Here is a 26457-nt window from a genome sequence, read left to right on the forward strand (position 1 = left end):
TGCTTTGTGATTTAGTAGAGGATTTCCCTGTCATTTGCTTGTGTGGCTGATTGAAGAGACCCAAGGACCTATGAGGAATAAAAGAGAGATCTTTCCAAGTTACTAAAAAGGACTTTTGTTACCTCATGTTGTTCCTTTTCCTCAGCTACTTCTAGTGTGGTTCAAGTATCGGGGAATTTGGAGCAGGCCCCTGGTGGTGACCAGCAGCTCTTGATGGCCATTGTGGGCTCAGTGTCTGTCACCTGTCTGACCATTCTTCTTGCACTCCTGGGCCTTTTCTGCGTACGTAAATCCCTCTTTAAGCGACGCCGAACCTTCACTTACCAATCAGGATCTGTAAGTACCACTCAGGTTAAGTTAAATTCATAGTGTAATCTGCTGATTTTATTCAAATTAAAGTTTCATATTAAATGTTCCAGGGAGATCTCGCAATGCTGTTGCTTATGATCTTTTACTTGCCTATCAAAATGATATCATGAGAAACTTAACTTTGGCCATTTCACTGACCTGAAACGTTAACTCTGCTTCTCTCTCCACAGATGCTGCCAGACCTGCTGAGCATTTCCAGCATTTCTTGTTTTTATTTCAGATTTCCAGCATCTGCAGTATTTTGCTTTTATTTGGCCATTTTTGATTGGCCTTTATAATAACCAGTTCATAATCCTGCAAGTCCGTTCCTCTTAATCTTTCTTTCTCTTCTTTCTGTATTTCTTCCTGTTCCTTTTCAGTGATTCTTGCTTTTGGAGTTTGCTTTACACATTTTTCTCCAGCATGCAAAGTAGTAGAAACAAAAACACAGGGCGTTCAAAATGAGGCTGGATGTAATAAAGGGAAGTAGAAGGATGAGCTTTGATGGGCCAAGTAAATCTTTATTTATTCTTGACTTTTCTTACATTTTCTCCTTTCTGTCCCTGAAGTCTATCTTTTTTTTCCTTCTCATTTCTGCCTTTTGTGCTTCTGCATCTTTGTTGGCCATCAGGCTTCCAAACACAAAACAACGTTGAGGAAATGGGTACAAGTTGAACAAGCTGTAAAAGATTTCTGGCTGTTTGACAAAAGCTGTCTTACCCATTAACCTTAACATGTAAAGGGTCTTTCAGATGTCAGTCCATAAGTCTCATGACTTTTTTAAAACACAAACCTTCATCTTTTTTAAATGAATGGTGTCACATTTGCACTCTCGGGGTTGGCATTAAGAGTGAGTTTAGCTCTGTTATTGAGATTGATTCTTTGACACTGCATTAGTTCACACTAAGACTGATCCATAAAATCAGTGACGTTGGCACTTGCTGCGTGTAATCCATTGGTATTATGGAAACTAAGTTCTTCTGTAACAGCTCAAAGTTAGCTACAAAGTCATGATCCCATTTCTGTCAAGCAGAATGTCAGTGTAGGTCTGTGTTGTTTAAGGAAGGGATTCCTTGTTGAAATTCTTTCATATATTTAATTGTTATAACTCATTTTCCTGGTTTATAATCTGCATGAATCGTCGAATCATTTAGGTCTCTGCTGTTGCTACAAGATGCTGTTACAATCCCATATAGCCAAAGGGCAACAAGTAGGTAACCTTTAGTTTTGTTTGTTTGTTCTGAGGGTGAAGAGACAGTCCTTCAGTTTAATTCTGGAACTCTGACGCTCACACGCAGGCCCAAACCACAGCCCGAGCCTCTCACTTATCCCATCCTGGAATGGGATAACATCAAATTCGAGGATGTTATTGGAGAAGGAAATTTTGGGCAAGTCATCAAAGCCTTGATTAAAAAAGATGGACTGAAGATGAATGCTGCAATTAAAATGTTAAAAGGTATCTCTTCCTTTAAAATTTAGTATGGGGCCTTTGGCCTGGAGTTCCAGCATGATTGCACTGGTTTTCTCAAAGTAAAGGGTGCAAAAGATCACAGAATTTTAAGAGAAAATTGCATTCAACGCATTTCTGTGATCCTTTGCACTAGTTTTAAAAACATTGCACTAGAATCTAGCTCTGCCCACAAAACTGGCTACACCCCCGGGGTGAATTAATCACCATTGGGAATTTCCACAAATTGCACTTATTTGCAGGCCTTTGAAGAGGTGCCAAAAATTAAGCTGGAACGTTTGGGTGCAAAAATGCTGATAGGTACTTTCTGACAGGTTTTTTAAATGAAATTTTATTTTAAATTTACCAAGGAACTGTACCCCAATCTAACTAGAAAATGTTCTGTATATTTTTTAGAAGTCATTTTCAGTTTTTTAAGATCAGGCTACTCACAGGTGATGGATTGATACTGTGGTTTAAAATGTTTTTTTGTGATAAACCCATTTTCAGGTGCATTTAATCAAACTTTACAAAGATATCACTCTTAAACATATCACAGAATTGATATGCCAGATTGCTGTGGTTCATGGCAGATTTTGCTTTTGACAATATGCAATTGAGTTTGAGCTGAAACTCGGAGGAAATTTAAAATATCACCTTTCAAATCCAGTGCAATTTTGGGCATTTGCACGGGAATTGTCAATTGTGTAACATTCACTAGTGGAGATTTTCTGATTGGGTTTTAGTCTGACGGTCCTCATAATCTTCATTTACATCGTTTGAGTATTGTAATATTACTTGTTCTTTTGGTGTGTAAACTATTGTAAGATTCACAGGACTCCAAGTAATATGCAAAGAATCCATGGGTTTTTATTATAACTTAAACTAGAACAGATATATACACAGCTACTACTGGAGCACATCTACATGTGTCTTACTCTGTTGGGCTACACCCACATTACTCTTGTCATGTATTTTCGACATCACTTCCTTTGGTGACCTTCACTTACAGCCTCTTAAGGTGGTCCCACAACATCCCCCTTTTTTCCAAAGATAAAAACATATGTGCAATGTGCAATGATGTTGCAGTTCAAACTAACTACACGTGATTAAAACAAAACATTATTTACAAGTAAGCAAGTTTAACACTGTCTAGAACCTAAAGGAGGTTTGCTTATTCATCGCAATCTTGTTATCATAAACCTCTTCCCAGAGCTGAGCTCGTCTTGACGACTGTTCTGAGACTCTGGTAATTCAGAACTCTGGTTAGCATGTTCTTCCTGTGTGCTTGTAGCCTCTGTATCTTCACCTTCAGACTTTGTCTTTGAATGTGTCCGCGATGCCACACGATTGTTACATATAGTGCTGTCATATAGTTCTCTGAGTTGACTTCGGTTCTGTCTGAGAATTGCACCGTTGGGTGTCTGGACCTCGTACAATCTGGACTAGTCACATATCCTAGCATCATCTGCAGGATACCAAGTTCCAGATGCATGATTGCTCTCTGACCTTCTGTCCTACTCACAATCGAGCTAATTCTGGTCCTGCTTGCCTGTCATATAATGCCTTCATCTTCCCTTGTTCAGAAAGCTTAGAAAAATGATGACTGGCAACATCACCAATCACTGGCAGTCCCTCTGGCCTCTGGGTACTTGCTGCAATGAACTGAGGCCTGAGGATATATAACCTCTTTGTGTCATCCTTTACATAGACCAACCCGATACACACGACCTGGATATTTTACACCACCTTCGGTGCATCACTGACTTCATGTATTGTGACAATTCGTAGACCTCGGTATACTGGATGTCCTGCGACAGCTGGTCCAGTTGTGTCTACAATATAAAACATTTGTGGTAGCCATTCGGAGCTCCCATAGCTGCACTGCAAGGTTATCGTTTCAATGCACTTGATTAGAGAATCCATTGTAGGCAGTCAGCCTATAGTTGCACCATAGATTCCCATTTCTTTAAATACATGTCCTTCAGTATACAGCGGGGTAAAATATTTGCACTTTCTCCAGTGTCGATTTTTACTCTGAGCTTGTGCTTGCCACCCTGCTGTGCACATATAATCCTGATCATGGCAAATGCCTCAGATTGTGTGAAAGCTTTGACATGTTGATCCAAATTAACTATGTGAAATGCTTGCTCGCTGTTCGCATGAGTACATTCTTCACCTGTGTCCTCTTGGCAATCTGTTTCTCTGCTGACCTGATGTACTTCTTGGGTTTTGTTGTGTGTTAGCATACCTTTTGTTGTATTTGCGATCCTGTCTTCCAGACGTACCCTCTGCATGTGATCTCCCACCATTCCTGTGTGTAGTATCTGAGCTCAGCCTTCTGCACTGCCTTGCCCAATGTCCTTACATGCCACAAGCTTTGCACAAGTACTGGTATGCCAGACAACTGTGAATTGGGTGAATCAGGCCACATTTTCTACAAGGCTTAGCAGACTTCTGAGCCTTGGTTACCATGCCAATTGCCAACACTTGTAATTGTTGGCACCCAGCCATGATGGCTTCAAATTTTCTTCATTGAATAGTGCATCTATGGTGTGCCCATTCTTCTTTTCTTTCAGGTCTTTTTGAAAGGCTTCTAGTAGGGTAGACACTATTACTAGCTCGATAATCCATTCTGACAATTCAGTATCTGCAAAGTCGCATTCTTGAGCTTTGTCTTGGTACCTCACAACAACTGGTCAATGGACTCATCTTGCCTTTGCCAGTAGGTTGTAAGCTCAAGCCTATGTGCTCGGAAACTTTACCTTGAGTTGCTCCTCCAGGAATGTCCACAGCTCGCTAGGGTCATTCTGATCCTCAGCTGACAATCCTGATGCGTTGATCCATTGCAGGCCCTCATTGCGATCTTGATTTTCACAGCTTGTTTCTCTTGTTCACTCGCTTCTTTATCCAGAAAATAGAGTTCCATCCCCTGTTGAAACAGTTGAAATCCAGACGCTATGTCTGACGCCTTCCAATCCATAATTGGATACCTGAATGCCATTTTCTGGATGAACCTGCTATTTCACAAATATAGGCTTTTTCACCGGCACAATTCTTTTACAAACCCTCTGCTTTACTGCTTTTCCATCTCACAGGTACAGCTTTCTGTTGCCCTTTTTAAACAGGTTTGTTTTTGCAGACCTGTCCCTTTTAAGAGTGAGAGTCGACAGCTGCTTTCTTTGTTTTGTTACAACCAGGTGAGAAAGGGGTCTAGGGGTTCCCTCTCAGCCTTTGCCTGGTTTAACCATAATAGGGTTTAATTTTAAAAACACCCTGTTTTTAGCTCCCCCTCAGTGAATCCTTGTTCGCTGTTTTCCAATTGTAAAGCAAAGAAATTAATCAGACAGGTTTTCTTAGATTTAAACAAGAAAGGTGGAAGTATATTAATCTTAAACTCTAATTTGGTTAACGACTATGAATACATGATGCGACCATGCTATCTTGCATATGCGATAAACACACGTGCAGATAGAGACAGAAGTAGATAGAATAAAGGGGAAAAGTTTGAGGCAATAGCTGGGTTTTAGTTACAGTCCCTTTGAGTTCGATGTAGAGTCTTTGGTTGCCAATAATGCTTGCCATGTCGTTGGGGCCCAGTGCACGCTTTAAAACTTGTTTCAATGTAGAAATCTTTTCTCTCTTGAGGTTTAAGTGACTTAATTGGATCCAGAGGTTAGTGAAAGAGAGAGAGACAGACAGGAGAGAGGCTTTTGTTCCAAGTTCAGTTGTAATCTGCAGTCTGACCCAAACTGTTCTGTGAGCAGTTCAAAACCAGACCTGGGCCGGCAGGTTAGTCATGTGACTTGCTTTTTTAATAAACTCCTGCGTTTGTAGATTCCAAAGCTCTTGGTGAGGGGCGTGTAGGGCTGTCTCTTACACTGACAGGATGTGGATCACCATTGCCCAGACCAATCTCTGTTAATTGAATCAATGAGTAGTTCCCACTGTCTTTTCAAGCACTGCCTCTTAGTATGCAAATGCTTTCCAGCCACTGCTGATCTCTTTAAACAAGTCATCTCTTCACTCCAGCAACAGTTTAAAATTAATGTTCATGTGACAAAATTAATATGCCTCACTCTTGGCAGGTGGAGGTCTTCATGACAGTTTACACAGCTTCTCTTTTTTTAAAGGCTGCGTTTGCTGACAACACAGCCGCTAGGTGGCGCAGTTCTGGCACATGAGCAAATGCAGCCTCATCGACTGAAACATCACTGTCTGCAACGTCACAGGCAGCTGCCAATAATAAAGATGGCACTGTCAATTTGACACAAAAAAAATTGAACCCAAACCCCTCACTTGTCAATGGCCGCGATCCCCGCCTCCACCCCGTCAACAGTACCCCACTCCCTTCCGCGATCACCGCCTCAATCGCCACTTCTCTTTCCTGCAATCACCACATTCAGCTTCCCACTCACTCCTGCGCCCGACTGTTCACCACTCTTTCCTGCCTCTCCTGACTGCATGCTGCTAAATTCTGCCATGCTGCCTGCTCGCCGCTCCATCCCGCCATTCTCTCCCACTTATGACTGCTCACCGTTCGCCTCCTGCCTCGCCACTCGCCCCTCGCCCCTCATCACATCCCCCCCCCCCGCCACTCACACCCTGCTTGCTCACCCCCGCCGCTTCTCTGAGCAGCAAGTGGCGGGATGGAGCGGCGAGCAGGCAGGCATGGGAAGGAACGGCGAAGGGAAGCAGCAATGATGGGAGTAAGCGGGAAATTGAACGCTGTGATTGAGGTGGCAATCATTGGAGGGAGCAGGGAAGAGTAGCGGCAATTGAGGCAGCGATTGCGGGGGGCAGCAGGGCACTGTTGGGGGAGATGGAGGTGATGATCGCGGCCATTGAGGGGTGAGGCAACACTTGGATGTCATTACATTTGACATCATTACGTGATGACGTCATGTGCGCTTACATGGATTCATACTAGCAAGCCAGCAAATGTTTGGACGCACTGATGACATTGATGATCTGCATTGCCAAGAGAGATACTCTGTTTTTTAAGCTGAGAGCAGTTTTTTTTTTCTCTGCAGAGATCTGCAGCTTGCAGTACGGGCAGTTGTCACAACCAGCCTTTTACTTGGTGCTGGACCTCCAGTGGCGCTGTTGAACTCGTCTCATTCTTTTCAGCTTAGACCCCACCCACAGAGCAAAAAAATGGAAAACTAATGTAATAATGACTAGCTACTTCTTTTCAAATTTTTCGACCCATTGTCAGATTAGTTGAAAGCTACAGCCTCCTGGCAAATTGCCTGCTGTACTCACAGAGTTTCAAAACCTCCTGGTGTCCTGTCTGCAATCCTAGCTCACTGCACTGTTTGGGGGGTGGGGGGTGGGTGCAGTCTCCTGCCAACTGCTCTCCACCTGAAGCTATAGCCATTCCAGGTAGGCAAACAGCTGTTCTTTGTTCTCTCTTAGTGTTTTCTTCAGAAAAAATCAAATGTTGCCACAATGTAATATTTGGTGTTCTTCAGAAAAAATATATCCCAAAAGTTGCCACCATATAATATTACTTATTCCTTTGATTTGTGAACTATTGTAAGATTCACAGGACTCCAAGTAATATCCAAAGAATATGTGGGGTTTTATTATAACTTAAATTAGAACAGATATATACACAACTACTACAGGATACACCTACACACGATTCACTCTGTCGGACTACAGCCACAACCCCCTGGTCATGTGTGACATGACATCACCTCCTCTGGTGACCTTCACTTACAGCCTCTTAAGATGGTCCTCTTAAGATGGTCCTCTTAAGGTGCTCCCACAACAAGTATCTCATTCATACTGGGCCTTGCATTGGAACCTACTGGAGTGGGCTCATGTGAGCTGCTGGGGATGTTTAAAGGGATGTGGCCACCTATAAGTAAGTGACAAGATAGGGGGAAAATATATTGGTAGCTCTATTAAGACTTATAATATTTTTATATATATTCCAGTCTTTCCAAAGGCTGCGTGAGTGATAAAAATGGGAAATAATAAATCCAATGACTGCCACCATACACTACACAGATTGCAGCAGTTTAAGAAGGTGGCTCACCACCACCTTCTCAAGGACAATTAGGGATGGGCAATAAATGCTAACATTGCCAGTGATGTCCACATCCCATGAATGACTAAAATAGTGTAGAAGCAATATAAAAAGTCTTTGACCAAGTAATGGAGTAACACAACAATCAAGCCTGCTCTTTAATGGCTGGTGAAGTGGAAGTGATGTTGCATAAGGTGGGGTAGCGAGGAGTGTGGCCCTGTTTGCTATTCTATTGTATGGAATCCCTGAAGGAGGCAGAGAAAGATAATTTGGGGGCACAGCTGACCTTACTAATACCAGCAGTGACAACCCTATGATGCATATTAGCTGTCGAGGTCTTTCCAGCAATTGACGCAGTGTTAGGTAGGTCTGCCTCTGCCTGGAAATACAGGTGTGAGAGTACCACTGGATGTGTGCCTCTGGAGCAGCCTACCTGGCATTCCTCATTTGCTGCTCCTCTTCTTCCTCCAAATAACATAAGTGAAGTGGGATTCCCAAGGAGCAACCCATTGCATCAGTCTTGTGGATGTACCAAAAAAAAGGAAGTTGACAAATACCTAACAATGCTTCCTCAGTGCTAACAGAGATTGGGGATTGGGGGAAAAATAAAGATGCTGAAAAGCAGTCTCAATATACAACTATAGGTCTTATCATAGGCCTGTTTAAAAGCATTTCCATATAGAACACAGCCCATAGCACATCCATTTTATAGAGGTGGGTTCATGACTCCTCGTGCAATTCTGATGCAAAATCCAAGGTGTTATGTTGACATCTAAATAAAGTCATCAGGGCCACACTCAAACATTGCAACTGAGAACTGGTGTGTGGCTCTTAAGTCACTTGTAGACATAACTGGCAAAAGAACCACAGGTGACATGTAAATGTTTTTTAAACTGTGAGTTATGATCTGGAATTCACTCCCTGAAAAGGTGGGGGAAACAGGTTTAATATAACTTTCAAAAGGGAATTGGTTCAGTATTTGCAGAGGAACATTTTGCAGGGCTTTGGGGAAAGGGCAGGGGAGGAGGATGAACTGGATGACTCGTTCAAAGAGCCGACAGAGGCGTGATGGTCTGAGCGGCTTCTTTCTATGATTCTATATCCAGAAAATAAGCGCGGTGCTAAATGGGCAGCAATTGACCGAAGCAATTTCTAATCAGTTGCACGCTCTTTCTCTTTTTATTGAGTGCAATTGATTTGAAAATCGAGCCACCTTCATCTGCAGGTAGGAGGTAACTATGCAAACGCAATGTTATCCAATAAGTGAGCCACATGTTTCTATTAGAGATTCCAGATGCAGCTAATTGCATTTCTGATTAATAAATAATAAATCAGTAACATTTATTGGACAGGTGACCTCAGTACTCATATTTGCATCATGTTTGCATATATACCTTTGTGTGTGTTTGTTAATAAAATGGTAAAATAAAAAGCAGATTGCAAGTGTTTTTTGAACATTGTGCTTTATTTCCACAGTTACTGAAGACTGGCAGATGTTTGTTATGTAAATATACACATGTGATATCTTTATCTGTACTGTGTAGGTGAACACAAGGAGATATTTTACTAAAACTAGTGCATGTGGATAAAACAGTGTTGATGTAGCTGGACCTGTCATGTAATTTCTATTGAACAACACCATGCTAAAAGTACGTAACAACTATGTATTGTACTTTACACAGAATTTGCCTCTGAGAATGATCACAGAGACTTTGCAGGAGAGCTGGAGGTTTTGTGTAAACTTGGGCATCACCCCAATATCATCAATCTGCTGGGAGCCTGTGAGAACAGAGGTAAGAATTGAAACCAAACCAAATTCTACACAAAGGTCAAAAAAATAAGTATGTACCTGTGAGGCAGGGAGGAAGTTGTCGAGCGAGGGAGCCGTGGTTTACTAAAGAAGTTGAAGTGCTTGTCAAGAGGAAGAAGAAGGCTTATGTTAGGATGAGACGTGAAGGCTCAGTTAGGGCGCTTGAGAATTACAAGCTAGCCAGGAAGGATCTAAAGGGAGAGATAAGAAGAGCAAGGAGAGGACACGAGAAGTCATTGGCGGATAGGATCAGGGAAAACCCTAAGGCTTTCTATAGGTATATCAGGAATAAAAGAATGACTAGAGTTAGATTAGGGCCAATCAAGGATAGTAGTGGGAAGTTGTGTGTGGAATCAGAGGAGATAGGGGAAGTGTTAAATGAATATTTTGCGTCAGTATTTACAGTACAGAAAGAAAATGTTGTCGAGGAGAATACTGAGATTCAGGCGACTAGGCTAGATGGGATTGAGGTTCACAAGGAGGAGGTGTTATCAATTTTGGAAAGTGTGAAAATAGATAAGTCCCCTGGGCCAGATGGGATTTATCCTAGGATTCTCTGGGAAGCTAGGGAGGAGATTGCAGAGCCTTTGTCCTTGATCTTTATGTCGTCATTGTCGACAGGAATAGTTCCGGAAGACTGGAGGATAGCAAATGTTGTCCCCTTGTTCAAGAAGGGGAGTAGAGACAGCCCTGGTAATTATAGACCTGTGAGCCTTACTTCGGTTGTGGGTAAAATGTTGGAAAAGGTTATAGGAGACAGGATTTATAATCATCTTGAAAAGAATAAGTTCATTAGCGATAGTCAGCACGGTTTTGTGACGGGTAGGTCGTGCCTCACAAACCTTATTGAGTTTTTCGAGAAGGTGACCAAACAGGTGGATGAGGGTAAAGCAGTGGATGTGGTGTATATGGATTTCAGTAAGGCGTTTGATAAGGTTCCCCATGGTAGACTATTGCAGAAAATACGGAAGTATGGGGTTGAAGGTGATTTAGCGCTTTGGATCAGAAATTGGCTAGCTGAAAGAAGACAGAGGGTGGTGGTTGATGGCAAATGTTCATCCTGGAGTTTAGTTACTAGTGGTGTACCGCAAGGATCTGTTTTGGGGCCACTGCTGTTTGTCATTTTTATAAATGACCTGGAAGAGGGTGTAGAAGGGTGGGTTAGTAAATTTGCGGATGACACTAAGGTCGGTGGAGTTGTGGATAGTGCCGAAGGATGTTGTAGGTTACAGAGGGACATAGATAGGCTGCAGAGCTGGGCTGAGAGATGGCAAATGGAGTTTAATGCGGAAAAGTGCGAGGTGATTCACTTTGGAAGGAGTAACAGGAATGCAGAGTACTGGGCTAATGGGAAGATTCTTGGTAGTGTAGATGAACAGAGAGATCTTGGTGTCCAGGTGCACAAATCCCTGAAGGTTGCTACCCAGGTTAATAGGGCTGTTAAGAAGGCATATGGTGTGTTAGCTTTTATTAGTAGGGGGATCGAGTTTCGGAGCCACGATGTCATGCTGCAGCTGTACAAAACTCTGGTGAGACCGCACCTGGAGTATTGCGTGCAGTTCTGGTCACCGCATTATAGGAAGGATGTGGAAGCTATGGAAAGGGTGTAGAGGAGATTTACTAGGATGTTGCCTGGTATGGAGGGAAGGTCTTACGAGGAAAGGCTGAGGGACTTGAGGTTGTTTTCATTGGAGAGAAGGAGGAGGAGAGGTGACTTAATAGAGACATATAAGATAATCAGACGGTTAGATAGGGTGGATAGTGAGAGTCTTTTTCCTCGGATGGTGATGGCAAACACGAGGGGACATAGCTTTAAGTTGAGGGGTGATAGATATAGGACAGATGTGAGAGGTAGTTTCTTTACTCAGAGAGTAGTAGGGGCGTGGAACGCCCTGCCTGCAACAGTAGTAGACTCGCCAACTTTAAGGGCATTTAAGTGGTCATTGGATAGACATATGGATGAAAATGGAATAGTGTAGGTCAGATGGTTTCACAGGTCGGCGCAACATCGAGGGCCGAAGGGCCTGTACTGCGCTGCAATGTTCTAATTCTAAAATACAGAACTCAGCAATATGAAGAATATATCGAACTGTATTTTCAAATACAGGTCAAATGGGACTTGGTGCACAGATTTGCACACAGCTAGCATTCACAATCATAGCTAACTGCACAACACCTGGCAGTAAAACTCAAAAGACTTTCAGACTTGTGCATATCCTGTATCTGTATATTTATTTGAGATAATATCAAGGAATGAGTCAGAGTCAGAGGTTAGGTCGCGAATGAGCAGGAGTCAAGGATTAGGTCAGGTAGTAAAGAGGTGTTAGGAGATGGGTAAGAGAGATACATAGATTAATGGTCACATCAGGTGGTATACAGGGATTAAGAGTTAAGTGAGAGAATGTACAGGAGTCAGAGGTAGGTGAAGAAGTGGGCACAGGTTAAGGGATAGGTCAGAGAGTATGCAAGAATCAAGGGTCATGAAGCATGCAGGCAGTGTCAGTCACAGTAACTTTGTGGAGTTACCAGATTCTGATGTGCTGGCTTAGATATGTCTGTTGTATGACTGACCAGGTTATCTGTACATCGCTATTGAATATGCCCCATATGGAAACCTGCTGGATTTTTTACGGAAGAGCAGAGTTCTGGAAACAGACCCAACATTTGCAAGGGAGCATGGAACTGCATCAACGCTGACCTCTCAACAGCTGCTACAGTTTGCATCTGATGTGACAAAGGGAATGCAGTATCTGAGCGAGAAACAGGTGAGCAACAGTATTGAAGGTATTGATTCGGCATCATTGTGGTGTCAAATGATGAAGGTGAATGTCGTCCTAGTCATTGTGAGCATGCAAGTTAACTGTGCATGTGTGGTCCATATATTCACACGCATCTGTGTAATCAATATACATTGCTGTGCACTGGATGTGTGTGCACGTCAGTATACATCAGCTGTGTATGTGTCCACAGGTTATGTGGATGTGTGTGTGCTTGTACATGACTGTGTGTGTGTCTCCAGGACACAGCTAACTGTACTGAGCTTGGTGAAGGTTTTAACCTGGGTATACAAGTGTATGTACTGAAAATACTATATGTGTGAATACTAGGTATGTATAAAATAGTGTAATTAGCTGAACTCCTGTCGTCTACTCTATCACAGACCTACCCTTTTATTCTTTCCTATCCTTTTCACGCACCCCCCCAACACCCCTCACTTTCCCTGCCTATGTACTTGCTTAAAACTTGTCTCATCTTTAACTTTTTTTCAGTTCGGAGAAAATATCATTGACCTGAACCGTTAACTCTGTTTTTCTCCACAGATGCTGTCTGACCTGCGGAGTATTTCCAGCACTTTCTGTTTATATTTCTGCTTTCCAGCATCTGCAGTATTTTTCCTTCGTATTAGAGGACATACTGGTTATTTGTTGCTACTCAAAGCAGAATTAATCAGACACTCCTACTGATTGAAGTTGTCACTGTCTGTTATGTGCTTACACATCAACGCACAGAAACCTGCATGGACATCAGTGCATGGACTGCCAGACAAAGAAGCAGAACTAGTTCACAAAAATTACTGAACTATTTTCAAACCTCATTTCCTGCCACACTGTCAGATTATTCGACCGTTACTGAGCCTCAATCCCACAATGATTCGAGCCTTGATCCCTGTATATTGCTGAAATACTTTTCTGTTTCCAAATCTGATGTAAGATTTGTCTCAGTTCATTCACAGGGATCTCGCAGCCAGAAATGTATTAGTGGGAGAAAATCTTGTGGCTAAAATTGCAGACTTTGGGCTGTCCCGAGGGGAAGAGGTGTACGTAAAAAAGACGATGGTAAGATTGAATAAAACAGTAATTTATCCATCAGATTGTTATTGTATTTCTCCCTCATTGAAGCCTTCTGTGAATCATGTGACCATATTGCTCTGTACTGATAATGGCTCCAGCACGCTATCTAGGCTAACACTTAGGTGCACAACTGAGGAGTGCTGCATTGTCACGAGTGCCATCTGACGTAAAAGAGAGAGAGAACGGAACACCTGGCCAGCGTCAGCTCTCCCCTTTTTCGGGTATTATCCTTTGTTTTCTGTGTCTAGGTCAGGGAAAGGTCAGAGGAATCTAGTGGGTGTGCTTATTGATTCTAGCTCGCTTTGTTATTAACTGTATAACCCAGTGTGAGCTGCATGCTTTTGTCTAACCAAGTGTATAAGCCTTATTCTTACATTATACAACAATGTGAATAAAGTAAATTGATAGTTAAAGAAAGGACTGAGTTTCCTCCTCTTTGTACTAAGCCATTAACTGTAGCTGGTGGATTAGGTGGAGGGTGGCTCTCCTGTAACCCGATATCCCAAACACCCAGCCTGAGCCTGAATTAAGAGGACTTAGTCCCACGTGATGGCCAGGATCAATTGGGTGAAGGGAATAAAGGGGCCAAGGGGGAGTTGACTCCGCGCCACGATTTACACATCCTTCAGATGAGATGTTAAATTGAGGCCACATCTACTTGTTCCTGTGGTTCAGGTGGATGTTAATGATCCAATGGCACTGTTCAAAGGAGTGAAGGGAATTCTCTTGGTGTTCTGCTCATCATTGTTTTCTCAACAAACACAGATAGATTAATTGGCGATACAACTCATCTGTTTATGGAATCTTGCAAATTGACTGCGTGACACCAGTTCCTTGCTCTCATATAAATGTCAGGGGTTTTTTTCTTATCACAAAGAATCCATTACATTTTTGTACTCTGACCTGTAATCATTCTTCTGTAAGCAACCTTATTCAGGATACCATTTTTTTCTCTGTAAATTCTAATGTTCTAATGTTCTAAAAAAAAATTGTTTAGGGGCGGCTCCCAGTGCGATGGATGGCAATCGAGTCCTTGAACTACAGCGTCTATACAACAAAAAGTGATGTGTGAGTAACCAATAATTAGAAAGTGGATTTTGGGGTAGGTCCGTTCATGTCATTATAATATATTACTCACTAATGTGCTAATGCAGCCAATGACATCTCATCTGGGGTCAAGACTTCTAAGAGAAAACAGAAATGAATAATCCCCTAATGGAATCATGCATTCAAACATCTGGGGGCGAAATATTCAACTTTGTGTATGGTGTAGGTGGGTGAGGGGGCGCATTAAATAGGTACCCGTTATACACCCAATTTCCTTTCCACTGACCTAAATAGAAAGTAAGGTCATGTTTTAAGATACATGGTGTTGCCCACTATGTCCATACAGTCCTTTAAATGAGAATTAGGGTAAGAGTCTGCCTTCTTTACCACAGTTACTTTTCTAGAACCCATGCAAGTTTGAGCTGACCCACCAGGTTTAGACATCAAGAGCACCTGCGAATTCCAACTGTCCTGACTAGGTTCAACTAAGCTGCCCTTCAGCAGGCATTGTACCTCTGCTTCCACTTGGGCCTGTCTGTCTGGACCTAAGTGACAAGGATGTTGTTTTAAAGGAGTGGTTTCCCCCTATACCCACATCATATGTGGCTAAGGTTGTACATCCTGCTTATTCATACAAACTTTTTGAAACATTGTGAAAATCCTGGTTAGGACTTCACACTGTTTTGCCTCTAAGGCTAGGAAAATTAAACAAGTGTAAAAGCCTATTGTTTAATTTTCCTAGCCATTCTGTATTTGCTGATCGCATAGTTGGAGATTCCATCTGAGAATTTCCTAGGCTTGCTTCTGCCTTTTCCTTACTATCCTTTTCCTTCTCAACAGTCCCGATTACCTGACATACCTGTACTGACTTATCCTCCTCCCTGCGGTAATATTGTTTGAGCATATTAATGTGACAAAACCGGTTCTTCTTCCAGCGATCAAAGGTGTCAATCAAGTAATCTACCTTACCCACTCATTTGATCACTCTATATGGGCCACTGAACCATGCTTTTAACGGTTCTCCCTGCAATGGTAACAACATTAATACTTCATCCCCTGGTTTTATGGTAGGTTGTGGTTTTCCCACTGTTTGACAGGTATGGCACGTCCTATAAAATTGTCTCACATCCTTTGTAAGACCTGGCCTGTAATAATGTTGGCTTATGCGTAATTTGGTCTTCCGAATTCCCCTATATCCTGCAAAAGGAATGTGGTGTGCTAACCTTAATAATCCTTGTCGATATTTAGGTGGTACCACTATCTGTTCAACAACTGTCCAGTCTTCCTCTGCAGGTCTATGAGGCGGTCTCCATTTCCTCCTCAAAACCCCATTTGCCATATAATAGCCTTCCAGATCTCCTTTGGCTTCAGCTTCTGACAGAGCTGTCTGTGCCATTTGGTATATCTCTGGATCAGCTTGCTGTGTTGCAATGATAGATGATCTGTTAAACAACTCATTTGGATTATCTAAATCCCCAAATAAGGTTTCAGATGCTTGGCTATCTATTTGTGGTACCCCTTTTACCTCCCATTGCTCGGGTAACTACACATGCAGGAAATATTCCTACTTGCCTTACTTTCACTCTCCCACTTTCTATCCTTCTCGGATTTATGGGGGTGGCAGACAAAATTCACAAGCTCAAAATCATCAGCAATCTCTGCTGCTTGCCTAGCTTTCAGAACTTTCAGGTTATCTATATGACTTCTCACTACTGAAGGAATGGAGTTTTTAAACTCTTCGAAGAGAATCAATTCTCGAAGGTTCTCGTGTGGTTTCTGTCTTCAATGCCTGTATCCAATGGTCAAAAGTAATTTGCTTCACCCTCTCAAATTCTAAATATGTCTTCCCAGCCAATCTTCGTAAGTTCCTAAACTTCTGACGGTAAGCTTCAGAGACTAACTCATACGCAGCGAGAATAGTCTATTTTGCAATCTCATAATCTGTAGAATCTTCAGGAAGCAATTAATATGTTATGACTGACCGCTCAAGTCAAAGCCCCCAATCAAAATTTATGATTCTGATAGTGGTGGAAGAAATGCACTGTTGATTCAGTTCTGTCCCTCCACAGATCACCTAACATACCATTTTAGACTTTCCAAATTAAAGAAAGACCCAGCCAAATTGTGCCATCTATTAACCCCCGAATGAGGCTAACCAAGCCAGGTGTCTTTAGATCAACAAATTAACTGCTCAATTAGAAAAACCAAATTCTTAAACACTACTAAGATACAAACAACATCTAAAATAGAAAAAATAGTGTCCTTGTAGATTTACGCTCCTGCCAAAGTGGACTCTTCCAATGTGGAATGGTCTAAGGTTGCTTGAAGTCCTCACAGCCATCCGATGGGGCAAAAGGGTTCTTCAACAGTAGAACAGTCCGTGTTCTAGTTCAGCAGTTGAATTGATGCTCTTCTTTTCCAGCGATGAATTTCAGCAATTATAGTTCAGTAGTTAAAGGAATTTGGTTATTTTCTTTTCAGTACTTAATCTGGTTTGACATCAGAGTTCTAAGAGTATGATAAATAAGGTTCAAATAAACTGAAGGAGAGCTCTCATTTCCTTCAGTATATGCTGGTCCAGCTGTCTGTTTGTCTATCTGTCAACTGTGTCTCAAAGGCCAATTTTTCAGCTCGTTTCAAATGTCAATCTCCTTGGTCCTGAGTGGCTGTATCCTACGGCAATGAGAATGCATCCTTTGACTCAGTACCTGGAGCTTGCTGCCTTAAAGCAGTACTGCTCCTTTTCCAGCCTTAAAGGCATACCGCATTCTTCCTGAAAAAAAAACTACAAGATCATAACAGAGTGTATAATGGGCCAATCAGATACCACCCGCTTTTGCACAGAAATTGAATGCTGCACCCATGATTCTAAGAATGAACTTTCGTTAGTGAATCGTTAGTTGTAGAGAGAAGCAGCCTCCCAATTATTACTAAAGGAAGAATTCCCCTCCTGGTTCTTACTGATATCAAACTAACAAAAATAAACCATGATTTTTAATGCTGGGATAGCATTTTGTTTATTACTATTATGCATTACTAGATAGTCATGAGATTATTGATTATCCTATATTTATACAACGAGCAATTTCATTTTAAAATTTCACATAAATGCTATTGAAACCAATCCCCTGTCAGTATATGCATACAGATGAAAGAGAAAAAGAATTGTTTATGGCAGTGTGGCTGACTCAAGAGGCCGGATTTTGTGCTGGGGGCAGGGCTCCTGGTGCCAGGCCAAAAAGGTGGGGGGAACCCTGCCTCTGCCTTTTTGTGCCTCCGTCCACTGAGAACCATCATGTCTGAAATTACAGTAGCTGCTCCCGATAGAAGCAGAGTGATTTCTCCAGCAAAATGCAGTAAACGGAGAATAGTTACATAACATAAACTATGTGCGTAAAGTAAAACCCAGTCAATTACAGCAGTGCAATCTCCAGGTATGATTGACAAGGGAGTTACCTAATCATCTTCATTCTGGATGGGTATAGTAGTGTCAGTATATGCAACCATCCTTCTCGGTGTAGCACTGTCATTTGAGGACTCATTGGGTGGTTGTCCCTGCCCATTTGCGCGTCGCACAGGTGTAGATAAAGGTCCCATGCTCAGGATTATGAACCATGGCCAAAGGTGGAACCAGCGAATTTCCGGTGGTGATGATGGCAAAGCTAGAACCTTGAGGGACAACGGCTGCTTAGAGGAGGAGGATCCTTCGGGAAAGGGACTTGTGTTTCCTTTAAAGCACACATGAGGAAGGTAACAGGAAACCACCTCATGTACTTTCTCCCTTGTCACATTGCTCATTTCTCATGGAAGTTAAAAAATGGGAGGCTCTTACAAGCAACTGAAGAGGAAAGCACGGGACTGTGAAGCGTGGAGAAGTCAGCAGAGGAACCTGGGCAGGTCACCACTACTACCTTCTTGGTAACTTGATATAACTTGTGAAAGAGTTTCAGCTCCCTTCATCTCCATCCATCCAAGTCTGCTTCCAGGCTTAGCCATAAAAAGGGAGGATGGAACACAGATATATCATTACCATTAAGCCCCAGGGAGACAGATTCTGGCCATCCCAACTGCTAGACGGTAGCTTTGTTCTGGTCTCCATCATTGGACCACAGACAGGTTCTGTGCTCCACACAGGGTTTGCAAGCAGTTACTAATGGACCAATGATTACAAAATCATCTGATCATTACAGGTGAGAAAGGCCATTCAGTCCATCTTTATTGATTAATTTAGAAAGACCCCAGCTCCCTTAAATGATCCTGGGATTTTTACTTACTGCATCTGGGAGTTCATTCCATGTGCTGATCATTCTTTATGCAAAGAACTTCCCAATACCCATTTTACCTTTTCCTAATTTCACCCTAATGGTTGCCACCTTTCAGTTCTGGTAACATCGTTGCAAATATTTTCTGCGCCTTTTCCAGTGCTTTTTGTAGTATGCAGACTAAACCTACACACAGTGCTCCAAGTGCGCTCTAAGTAAGGTTCTGCATAAATTCAACATTTCCTCTCTAATTTTGAAATCTATTCCTCTAGAAATGAATCCAAATACTTTGCAATCCTTATGGCTTTACACCCTCATTTCCTAAAAAAAAAATTGGTAGTAAACCACAGAACATTACTTGCTTCCCCTATTTTTGAGTTTTGAGATAATTCTTGCGTATATGGCCTTGATGGTCCTATGATATTGCTCCCTCTCCCTATGTTGTTTACCCCTAGTTGTACTACTACCATTGTATCCCTTCCTGCCTCCTTCAGTTAACCTTCTAACCAATCCTCAATATGTACTGTTGTAGTTCCTGGTACACAGGCATCTGATAGGTGTCATCTTTACAGCATACATGATTGTCTACTTTCCTGATTTAAAAAAAAAAATCCCCAGAAACACACTCCGTCACTTACATCTTAGTCAAGGCTCTCCCATCTGATATGCTTATTTCCATTTTTTCTAAGACCTGTTTTCTTGATGATCACCATCTTATTAAGATATTGTTATTCTATTGAGTGGTCAATTTCCTTCACCCAAGGGCATCATTTATCTTTAGTTTTGTATTTCAGTGGGATATATATCTAAGATAGGTTGGAATGATCACTGCAATGATTAAATGCTGATGATGCAGAGTAGGTCTCCTCTCCTGAGGAGCAGTTTCTATATTTTGTTATCAAGCTGATTCTACAGGAAATGTGACTGTTCACTGATGCTCTCAGTCGGAACCATGCAAGTAAAGATAACTTTTCGCAGGAAGCAGCTGGCGTTCATTCAACCACAGTTTGCATCCAGTGGTGTGAGGCACAGATCCTCAAAAATAAAAACTAAGTGTCCCCTGGATATCTGTTGCTTCATATGGATCATTGTTTCAATGTAGGGAACACCCGAACCATGTGAGGAAAATTGCACACAGGTGAAAATAGGGTGACAAAAATTCAGGAAACCTTTGGAGACCCTCAGAAAGCATCTCAACCTATTAACAGCTCAAGCCAAGGCTGCAGTGCAGGGGACTAAGATGTAATGGCCATAAAATGAAGGGGAAAAAAACTGAGGTGGAAACATGAGCCTGCAGGCCAGTGATGGAGCCCCCAACTCCCTGTGGGATTGCGGCTGAATTGGAGGTGTTGCTGCATGATGCTACCTCTACAGGGTGTCATCCTCATGGGTCAGCACACACAGTGACACTTGCCATTCTAAGGGTGGTAACTCTGGTAAAAGGACCTGTTCCTTAAGTACATAGCACATTACATAGAAGACAACTTGCGACAAAATACTCAGTTTTTGTCACATGATTAGTTTCACTTACCGCTGAGAACCATCATGTTTAGTACAAACCACTGTCAATTCCCACTGACTGCTTGGAGCTGTCAGGATAGTTAACCCACTGTTAATGCTCAGTTACTACTTGGAGCTGTCAGGATAGTACACCCACTGTCAGCATCCAATTACTGCTTGGAGCTGTTGGATTACTGTCTGAGCTATTAGTGGTCACATGACATTCAAATTATATTTCTGTCAATCAAATTGCAAATGGTTCACATATGAATTTTATCTTTTCCTCAGCTGGTCATTTGGAGTGTTGTTGTGGGAGATTGTCAGCCTTGGTAAGTGATATCAGCCCCGTATTTCTGTAGTGTGCTGGAGAATTGGTTTCTTTTGCATGTGTGTGTCTCCTCTATTCTTCTCTCTGTTTCCAACTTCGCCATCTCTCATCATTTCACAATGTCTTTGTATTGACTTTTTAAATGATCAGTGTCATTACTGGGACGATACAGACACCACTATATATTTTTACTTGAACTGAATTCAGATTCTTAAACTGCCATGGTGGGATTTGAATCCATAGGGCTGAATTTTACCACAGGCTTCAAGACTCTGACATTGGGACCAAATGGGGGTTCCAAGCCCACTCTTGCCAGCAATAAGACTGGCTCCGCAATTTTAATGGAGGCGGCCTCTTAATTGGTCACCTCCGGACTTGTCGTTCAATTAAGGATGATGAGCGGGCTCCTTATGCTACTGGGCCAGCAGCTCTGAAGCCACAGCAGCACCACTGGGAGAGGTGGGCAGTGCTGAGGCAGGTAGGAGACCTCGAGGGTGCCTCAAAATGGAAGTGCCCTCAGACAGGAAAGTAGATATAATAAACTCAGGAGGGCCAACGGCAAAAGGCCCCACCGATCGAAAGGGAAACCCCCTCCAGGTGGATCATTGGGGCTGCGGGGGCTGTCTTTCCTGCCCACGGCCGCCCCCTCTTTGAGCTTCTGGCTTAAATGGCCCCCCTGGGCTGCCACAGGGAGGCCCCTCCATGAAGCTGACGGCCTCCCAGGTGGCGGGGGGGGGTGGGGGAGCAACCCTGCCATTGGCAAAATGCTGGCAGCCCCACTTAATGGCCCCATTAGGGGCCTTAATTATGCAAATCGGCTGCTGCACCCCAATACGCCTCCTTCCCACTGCTGGGATATTTCCCCAGGGGGAAGCAATCCCGAAGTGGCTCCCCGCTATTTTACGGACACCCTCCACCTCTGCCTCTGATCCCACCACCTCAGGGCCAGTAAAATTCAGGCCATATTCTCTGGATTAGGAGTCCAGTGACATCACAACCCATAGTCTTCTATCTTAATCTTTTCAAACTTTAGTGGTGGCCTGTATAATGGATCTTGATCCTTCACATAGGTTTCTTAATTTAAAAAAAGTTTGCCTCTTCTGTACTTATCTTGTGCTAATTACTGTCTGATCATTGTAGGTGGAACACCATATTGTGGAATGACCTGTGCAGAACTCTATGAGAAATTACCTCAGGGCTTCCGAATGGAGAAACCCCTCAACTGTGATGATGAAGTGTGAGTAACTACCTGCTAATCCTCTCATATTTACAGTTGCCACACTGACTCTGTAATCACAACCTGTGTTATAGTTTCAAAATATTGTCATTTTTACATTTTTATATCTTTGTTTTACACTTGTTTTCCACATTGGTGAGCATTTCATTCCATGTGCAGTACAACTTATCTATTCCTTTCAAATGTCTACACTCTCATCCTGATCAATCTAGATATGTTTTAATATTAAATCTGACAATTATCTGAGAACTTCCACTTTTTTAGGATTGTTTGTTTGTGTGTTTATATTTATACGCACATAAGGCTGCACACAAAGAATGAAAGGGAGAAGCCAATTCCAACACAACACCAAACCATTTAATCCTAATTTATCTGGAATTCATATCTAACATCTCTATAGTAGGGTATATACTCTCCAATGGGATATGCTCTCTCCTTGTCCTTAAATGCACTCTCCAATGGGGAATTCTCATTTTTTGATAGATTATTTTGAAACCCGTTGTGAAGAACAATTCTCCTTTACTTTGACACAATACTCTGTTGAATCAGCTTCTTTCCTCCTTTTTTCACCTTTTAATGGGAAATTCTTCATCAAATCAAAGTATCATGTATCTGAGTTCACACTTTTTATAAATTCACAATTAACTCAATGAGCAAAACTGGAGTTGACTTTCTGCTGTTCGATATTTCTTGCTGCATCACTTTAAAATTGAAGAAAATCTGAAGCATTTTTATGTAAATCAATGTAAATGTTCATCTTTATTTAAAATCTCCTTAGCTATGAATTCATGAGACAATGCTGGAGGGATCGGCCCTATGAACGACCGACCTTTGCACAGATTTCAGTGCAACTGAACCGAATGCTTGAAGCAAGGAAGGTAATTCATCTGATGTGAAACCTGTTGGAAAGTCATTGAGATTATTAACTAACCGTGAATAGTGCTCAATCATACAAAGAGCCCAAGAACAGCTGGTATTGACTTAAGAACATTCACTATCAGCCCGAAGGACACCTGTTGTGGGCTACACAGCAGCTGGTGTGAGTCCAGAGTGTTTGGTGTGCGCAAGTGTATAAAGGAGTGATGTGTGAAAACCACAACCAAATAAACAGTTAGATTTTCCCCAGATGTAAATTGAGGGATTTTTAAAAAATTATTTTTCCTTCCAGTCTTTTTTTCATCTCTGCAGATCTCCCTGAGTATGGTGTGTACAGAGGTCACAGTCTGTGTACTTCCCTCACTAGGAAGTCAATATTCCCTCTCTGTGGGGCCAGACACTGTTGCCCTGAAATTCACAGACGGTGACTCCACCGTGTGCCTCAGGATCATGTCCAGCGACTCCGTCCAACACTGAACTCCACCAGGGTTTGTAGGGTCAGTGTGAGGATATATTACAAGGGGTGCATCTTTGGTGTCTGCCTACCCCATACTCCAGAGTATGTGTGAGGAGAGGTTAATGCCCAGCCTCTGCTCCCATCTCCAAACACAGCAACGATTGTCCCCAGAGCAAAGTGGAGATCCCACCATGGGCATAGTGACCCTGCAGGCACTAAGGAAATTCAGGGGCCTCTGCATGTACCTTGGTGCTTGTTATGAAGCTAACACATTATATTGATGCTTATATTTGCTGTTTTTGAGACAGTGTAACAGTTCAATTTTCTAACCTTGCCTCTTAGCCAATAACTGGTGGAAATGATCACAGGTATGGCCAGTAAATTGGAGTATTAAATCCATGTCCCCTGAATTGGAAGGTGATGGCTGCAATGGTTCTACTCTGTGATTTCTTATAAGTTTATCTTTAATGGCAAAAGAGGGTAGTACGGTGGAGTAGAAAGTCAGCTCCAGAATCTGGGTTTGAATTGTACCCAAACTGCTGAGATGTAGTCTGCCCAGCGATGGTCCTGTGCAAAACAAAACTCCCAACTCAGACCCTAGCCCTGAGTGATTGTAAGTCTGTAGCAAAAACAATTCTTGCTTTGGCCACATTTGTCTCTAAATTAGTAATTTACTCAAAAAGGCCATTTTGCTTGTGGGAAATGGAAATATTGCACTTGTGCAATAGTAGGGTGTTTTCTTGTTGGTGCAGCGTAGAAAGTTTAGTTTAGAGATACAGCACTGAAACAGGCTCTTCGGCCCACCGAGTCTGTGCCGACCATCAACCACCCATTTATACTAATCCTACACTAATTCCATATTACTACCACATCCCCACCTGTCCCTATATTTCACTACCACCTACCTATACTAGGGGCAATTTATAATGGCCAATTAACCTATCAACCAGCAAGTCTTTGGCATGTGGGAGGAAACCGGAGCACCCGGAGGAAACCCACGCAGACACAGGGAGAACTTGCAAACTCCAAACAGGCAGTACCCAGAATTGAACCCGGGTCGCTGGAGCTGTGAGGCTGCGGTGCTAACCACTGCGCCACAGTAGCTGATGCACTGGCTTCATAAAAAGAGAGTGTTTTGCATTGTGCAAGCATCCCACAGCAAAAAAATAGACAAAAAAGCTTTCCTATTGAGTCGGTAAGTTAAGCAGTGAGGAGCTGAACAACAGCCTGGCTGGGCTATGCAGACCAAGAAAATCCCAGGATCAATCCCTGATACAGGCTGGCCTAGCTAATCTTAAATGGGGAGTTGGTAGAGACATGGGTCTATGTGGCTGTAAGCTAGGTTGGAAAGCAGTAAAGCTAGCTGGAGTATTCTTCTTTCTTCTTTTGGGCCTCCTTATCGTCTGCGGATTTCAGGTAAGGTCAAGATCAGCCCTCGCCATAATGCCTCATGCGGCCAAATAGTTCACCTTTACCCACTGCCACTTGGGCAAGGTACCAGAAAGCAATCATTGCCTGCAGCATCATACCCAGCTAGAAATCAGTGCTTTAAGAAGGCAGGGGAAGATAAATATACCTTTCATGAGTGTTTGAACTTGTTAATTTCTCCCCAGGCTTACGTGAACACAGCTTTGTTCGAAAACTTCACTTATGCTGGAATAGATGCTACAGCGGAAGAAGTGTGACATACGAGTTAACCCTTGGCTCATGCAGATAGAGACACTGCCCGAGCTCATGTAGTTCCTGCTAATGATGCTCACAGACTGTTCCACAGGAAGCAAGTTCCAATGACTGCAGTCCCTGTTCAAAGAGACAGCAAGAAGGCTGAAGTTGACTGCTTGCACCACAAGCCAACAACCTAGAGTAACGTGTGAAACAAGATGATTTCTGCAGCATTATAAAGAACTATGTGAGTTTAAGACCTGTGCCTGATCCCTATGACAGAGTGGTTGACCGTGTCTAATCCCAGTGATGGAATGGGGGTCTTCATACTATCTCAAGTTGTGGGATCGAGGCAGCCTGCCCACCTTTACCTGGACATCAGCTGTGGAAATGGTGTATTTACATCCCATGAACAATGTGACATTTCTCAAGTCAAATTTAAGAGCTGGACTCCCAGCAATGTGGCAATAGGAACATAAAGACTGAGTGAAACACAGGACTAGTGATGGAATCAATCAATTGGATGTGTGCACTTGAACTGTGCTTTCAATATAATTGGTCTTTTGCAGTATGTGCATATACACTCAAAACATACACAAAGTATTTCTTACTGTATAAACACTATATAAGCACAAAGGTTAAGCATATTGTGTCTGTGTGTGTATACATATTGTACAAATAATGACTCCAGTTGAGAACTGTAACAATGAACTATTATGGATTAGACCATTGACTTCTGGAGCACATGTGTGAAAACAATTTATTTGATTGGAAAGCAAACTTGACAACAATTGCCTGACTGAGAGCAACTGAAACCTGTGCCACTGAGTCAGTGACTCCATGTCAACAAGGTTCTTTACACCACAGAATGTGTCGGGGATTCCAGGAAAGATTTTTTTGTGATTTGTTGAATCCTAAAAGATAAAGCTTTAATGTGTCCTAGTCTGTCCAAGTTATGCTGGGCTTTAGAGCTGGTGTAAATACTCCTTTTCAGTAACATAACGCTTTTCAAAGTTCGGGCTCTAATTCAACTGTGTGCATCTCAGTTTTAATGTAAACAAAATTCAAATTCCTGATTTTTCAATAAATGCATTTATACGATCAACAGAATTCTATTTATGGAGATCCTGAAAGAAATAGCTCAAGGCTTATAAGATGATGCGCAAAAGTGCTGGCGTATGATAGTGTAAGGCTGAATGATATCATCAGTTTAAACTTGTATCAGGAACAAAGAAGGGAATGTGAGAAAAACGCTGCAATGCGGGACTAAATCTGACAGCTCTTTCAAAGAGATGGCACAGGCATAATGGGCTGAATGGCCTCCTTCAGCATTGTGAGATTCTATAGGCTGGACTTTATTGTGGCAGCGGGTGGTGGGGGATGTGGTGGATGGGGGCCGATAATGCATGGGAAACCTGGAAATATGTGAAGTGCATCTGTCAATGACATTTTAACACAGCTATCTCATTAACATATGATTTCCAGTTTCCCATCTAATTAGCGGCAGTGGGTGTGATGACACTTAATGCAACTTGAATTCCAGTATTTAAAGAGACGCACCAAACATTCGAGTTGAAGCCGTTGGAGGTAGGAAG

General features: G+C 42.4%; 1 protein-coding gene across 3 annotated transcripts in view; it reads left to right on the forward strand.

The window, feature by feature from the left end:
• Positions 1–25958, forward strand: part of tie1 (tyrosine kinase with immunoglobulin-like and EGF-like domains 1) — a 97179-nt gene extending 71221 nt beyond the window's left edge. For all 3 annotated transcript variants that reach the window (XM_068036890.1, XM_068036889.1, XM_068036891.1), the window contains 10 exons: positions 146–336; positions 1594–1804; positions 9515–9625; positions 12217–12407; positions 13365–13478; positions 14491–14561; positions 20591–20631; positions 21771–21867; positions 22646–22745; positions 24814–25958. In XM_068036890.1, coding sequence (XP_067892991.1) covers positions 146–336; positions 1594–1804; positions 9515–9625; positions 12217–12407; positions 13365–13478; positions 14491–14561; positions 20591–20631; positions 21771–21867; positions 22646–22745; positions 24814–24885 — 1199 coding nt within the window. In that variant the 3' untranslated portion in view covers positions 24886–25958. The remainder of the gene's footprint in view (positions 1–145; positions 337–1593; positions 1805–9514; positions 9626–12216; positions 12408–13364; positions 13479–14490; positions 14562–20590; positions 20632–21770; positions 21868–22645; positions 22746–24813) is intronic.
• The last annotated feature ends 499 nt before the right edge of the window (positions 25959–26457 follow it).

Source organism: Heterodontus francisci, chromosome 8, assembly GCF_036365525.1.
Source record: "Heterodontus francisci isolate sHetFra1 chromosome 8, sHetFra1.hap1, whole genome shotgun sequence".
In the NCBI taxonomy this organism is placed as follows: Eukaryota; Metazoa; Chordata; class Chondrichthyes; order Heterodontiformes; family Heterodontidae; genus Heterodontus; species Heterodontus francisci.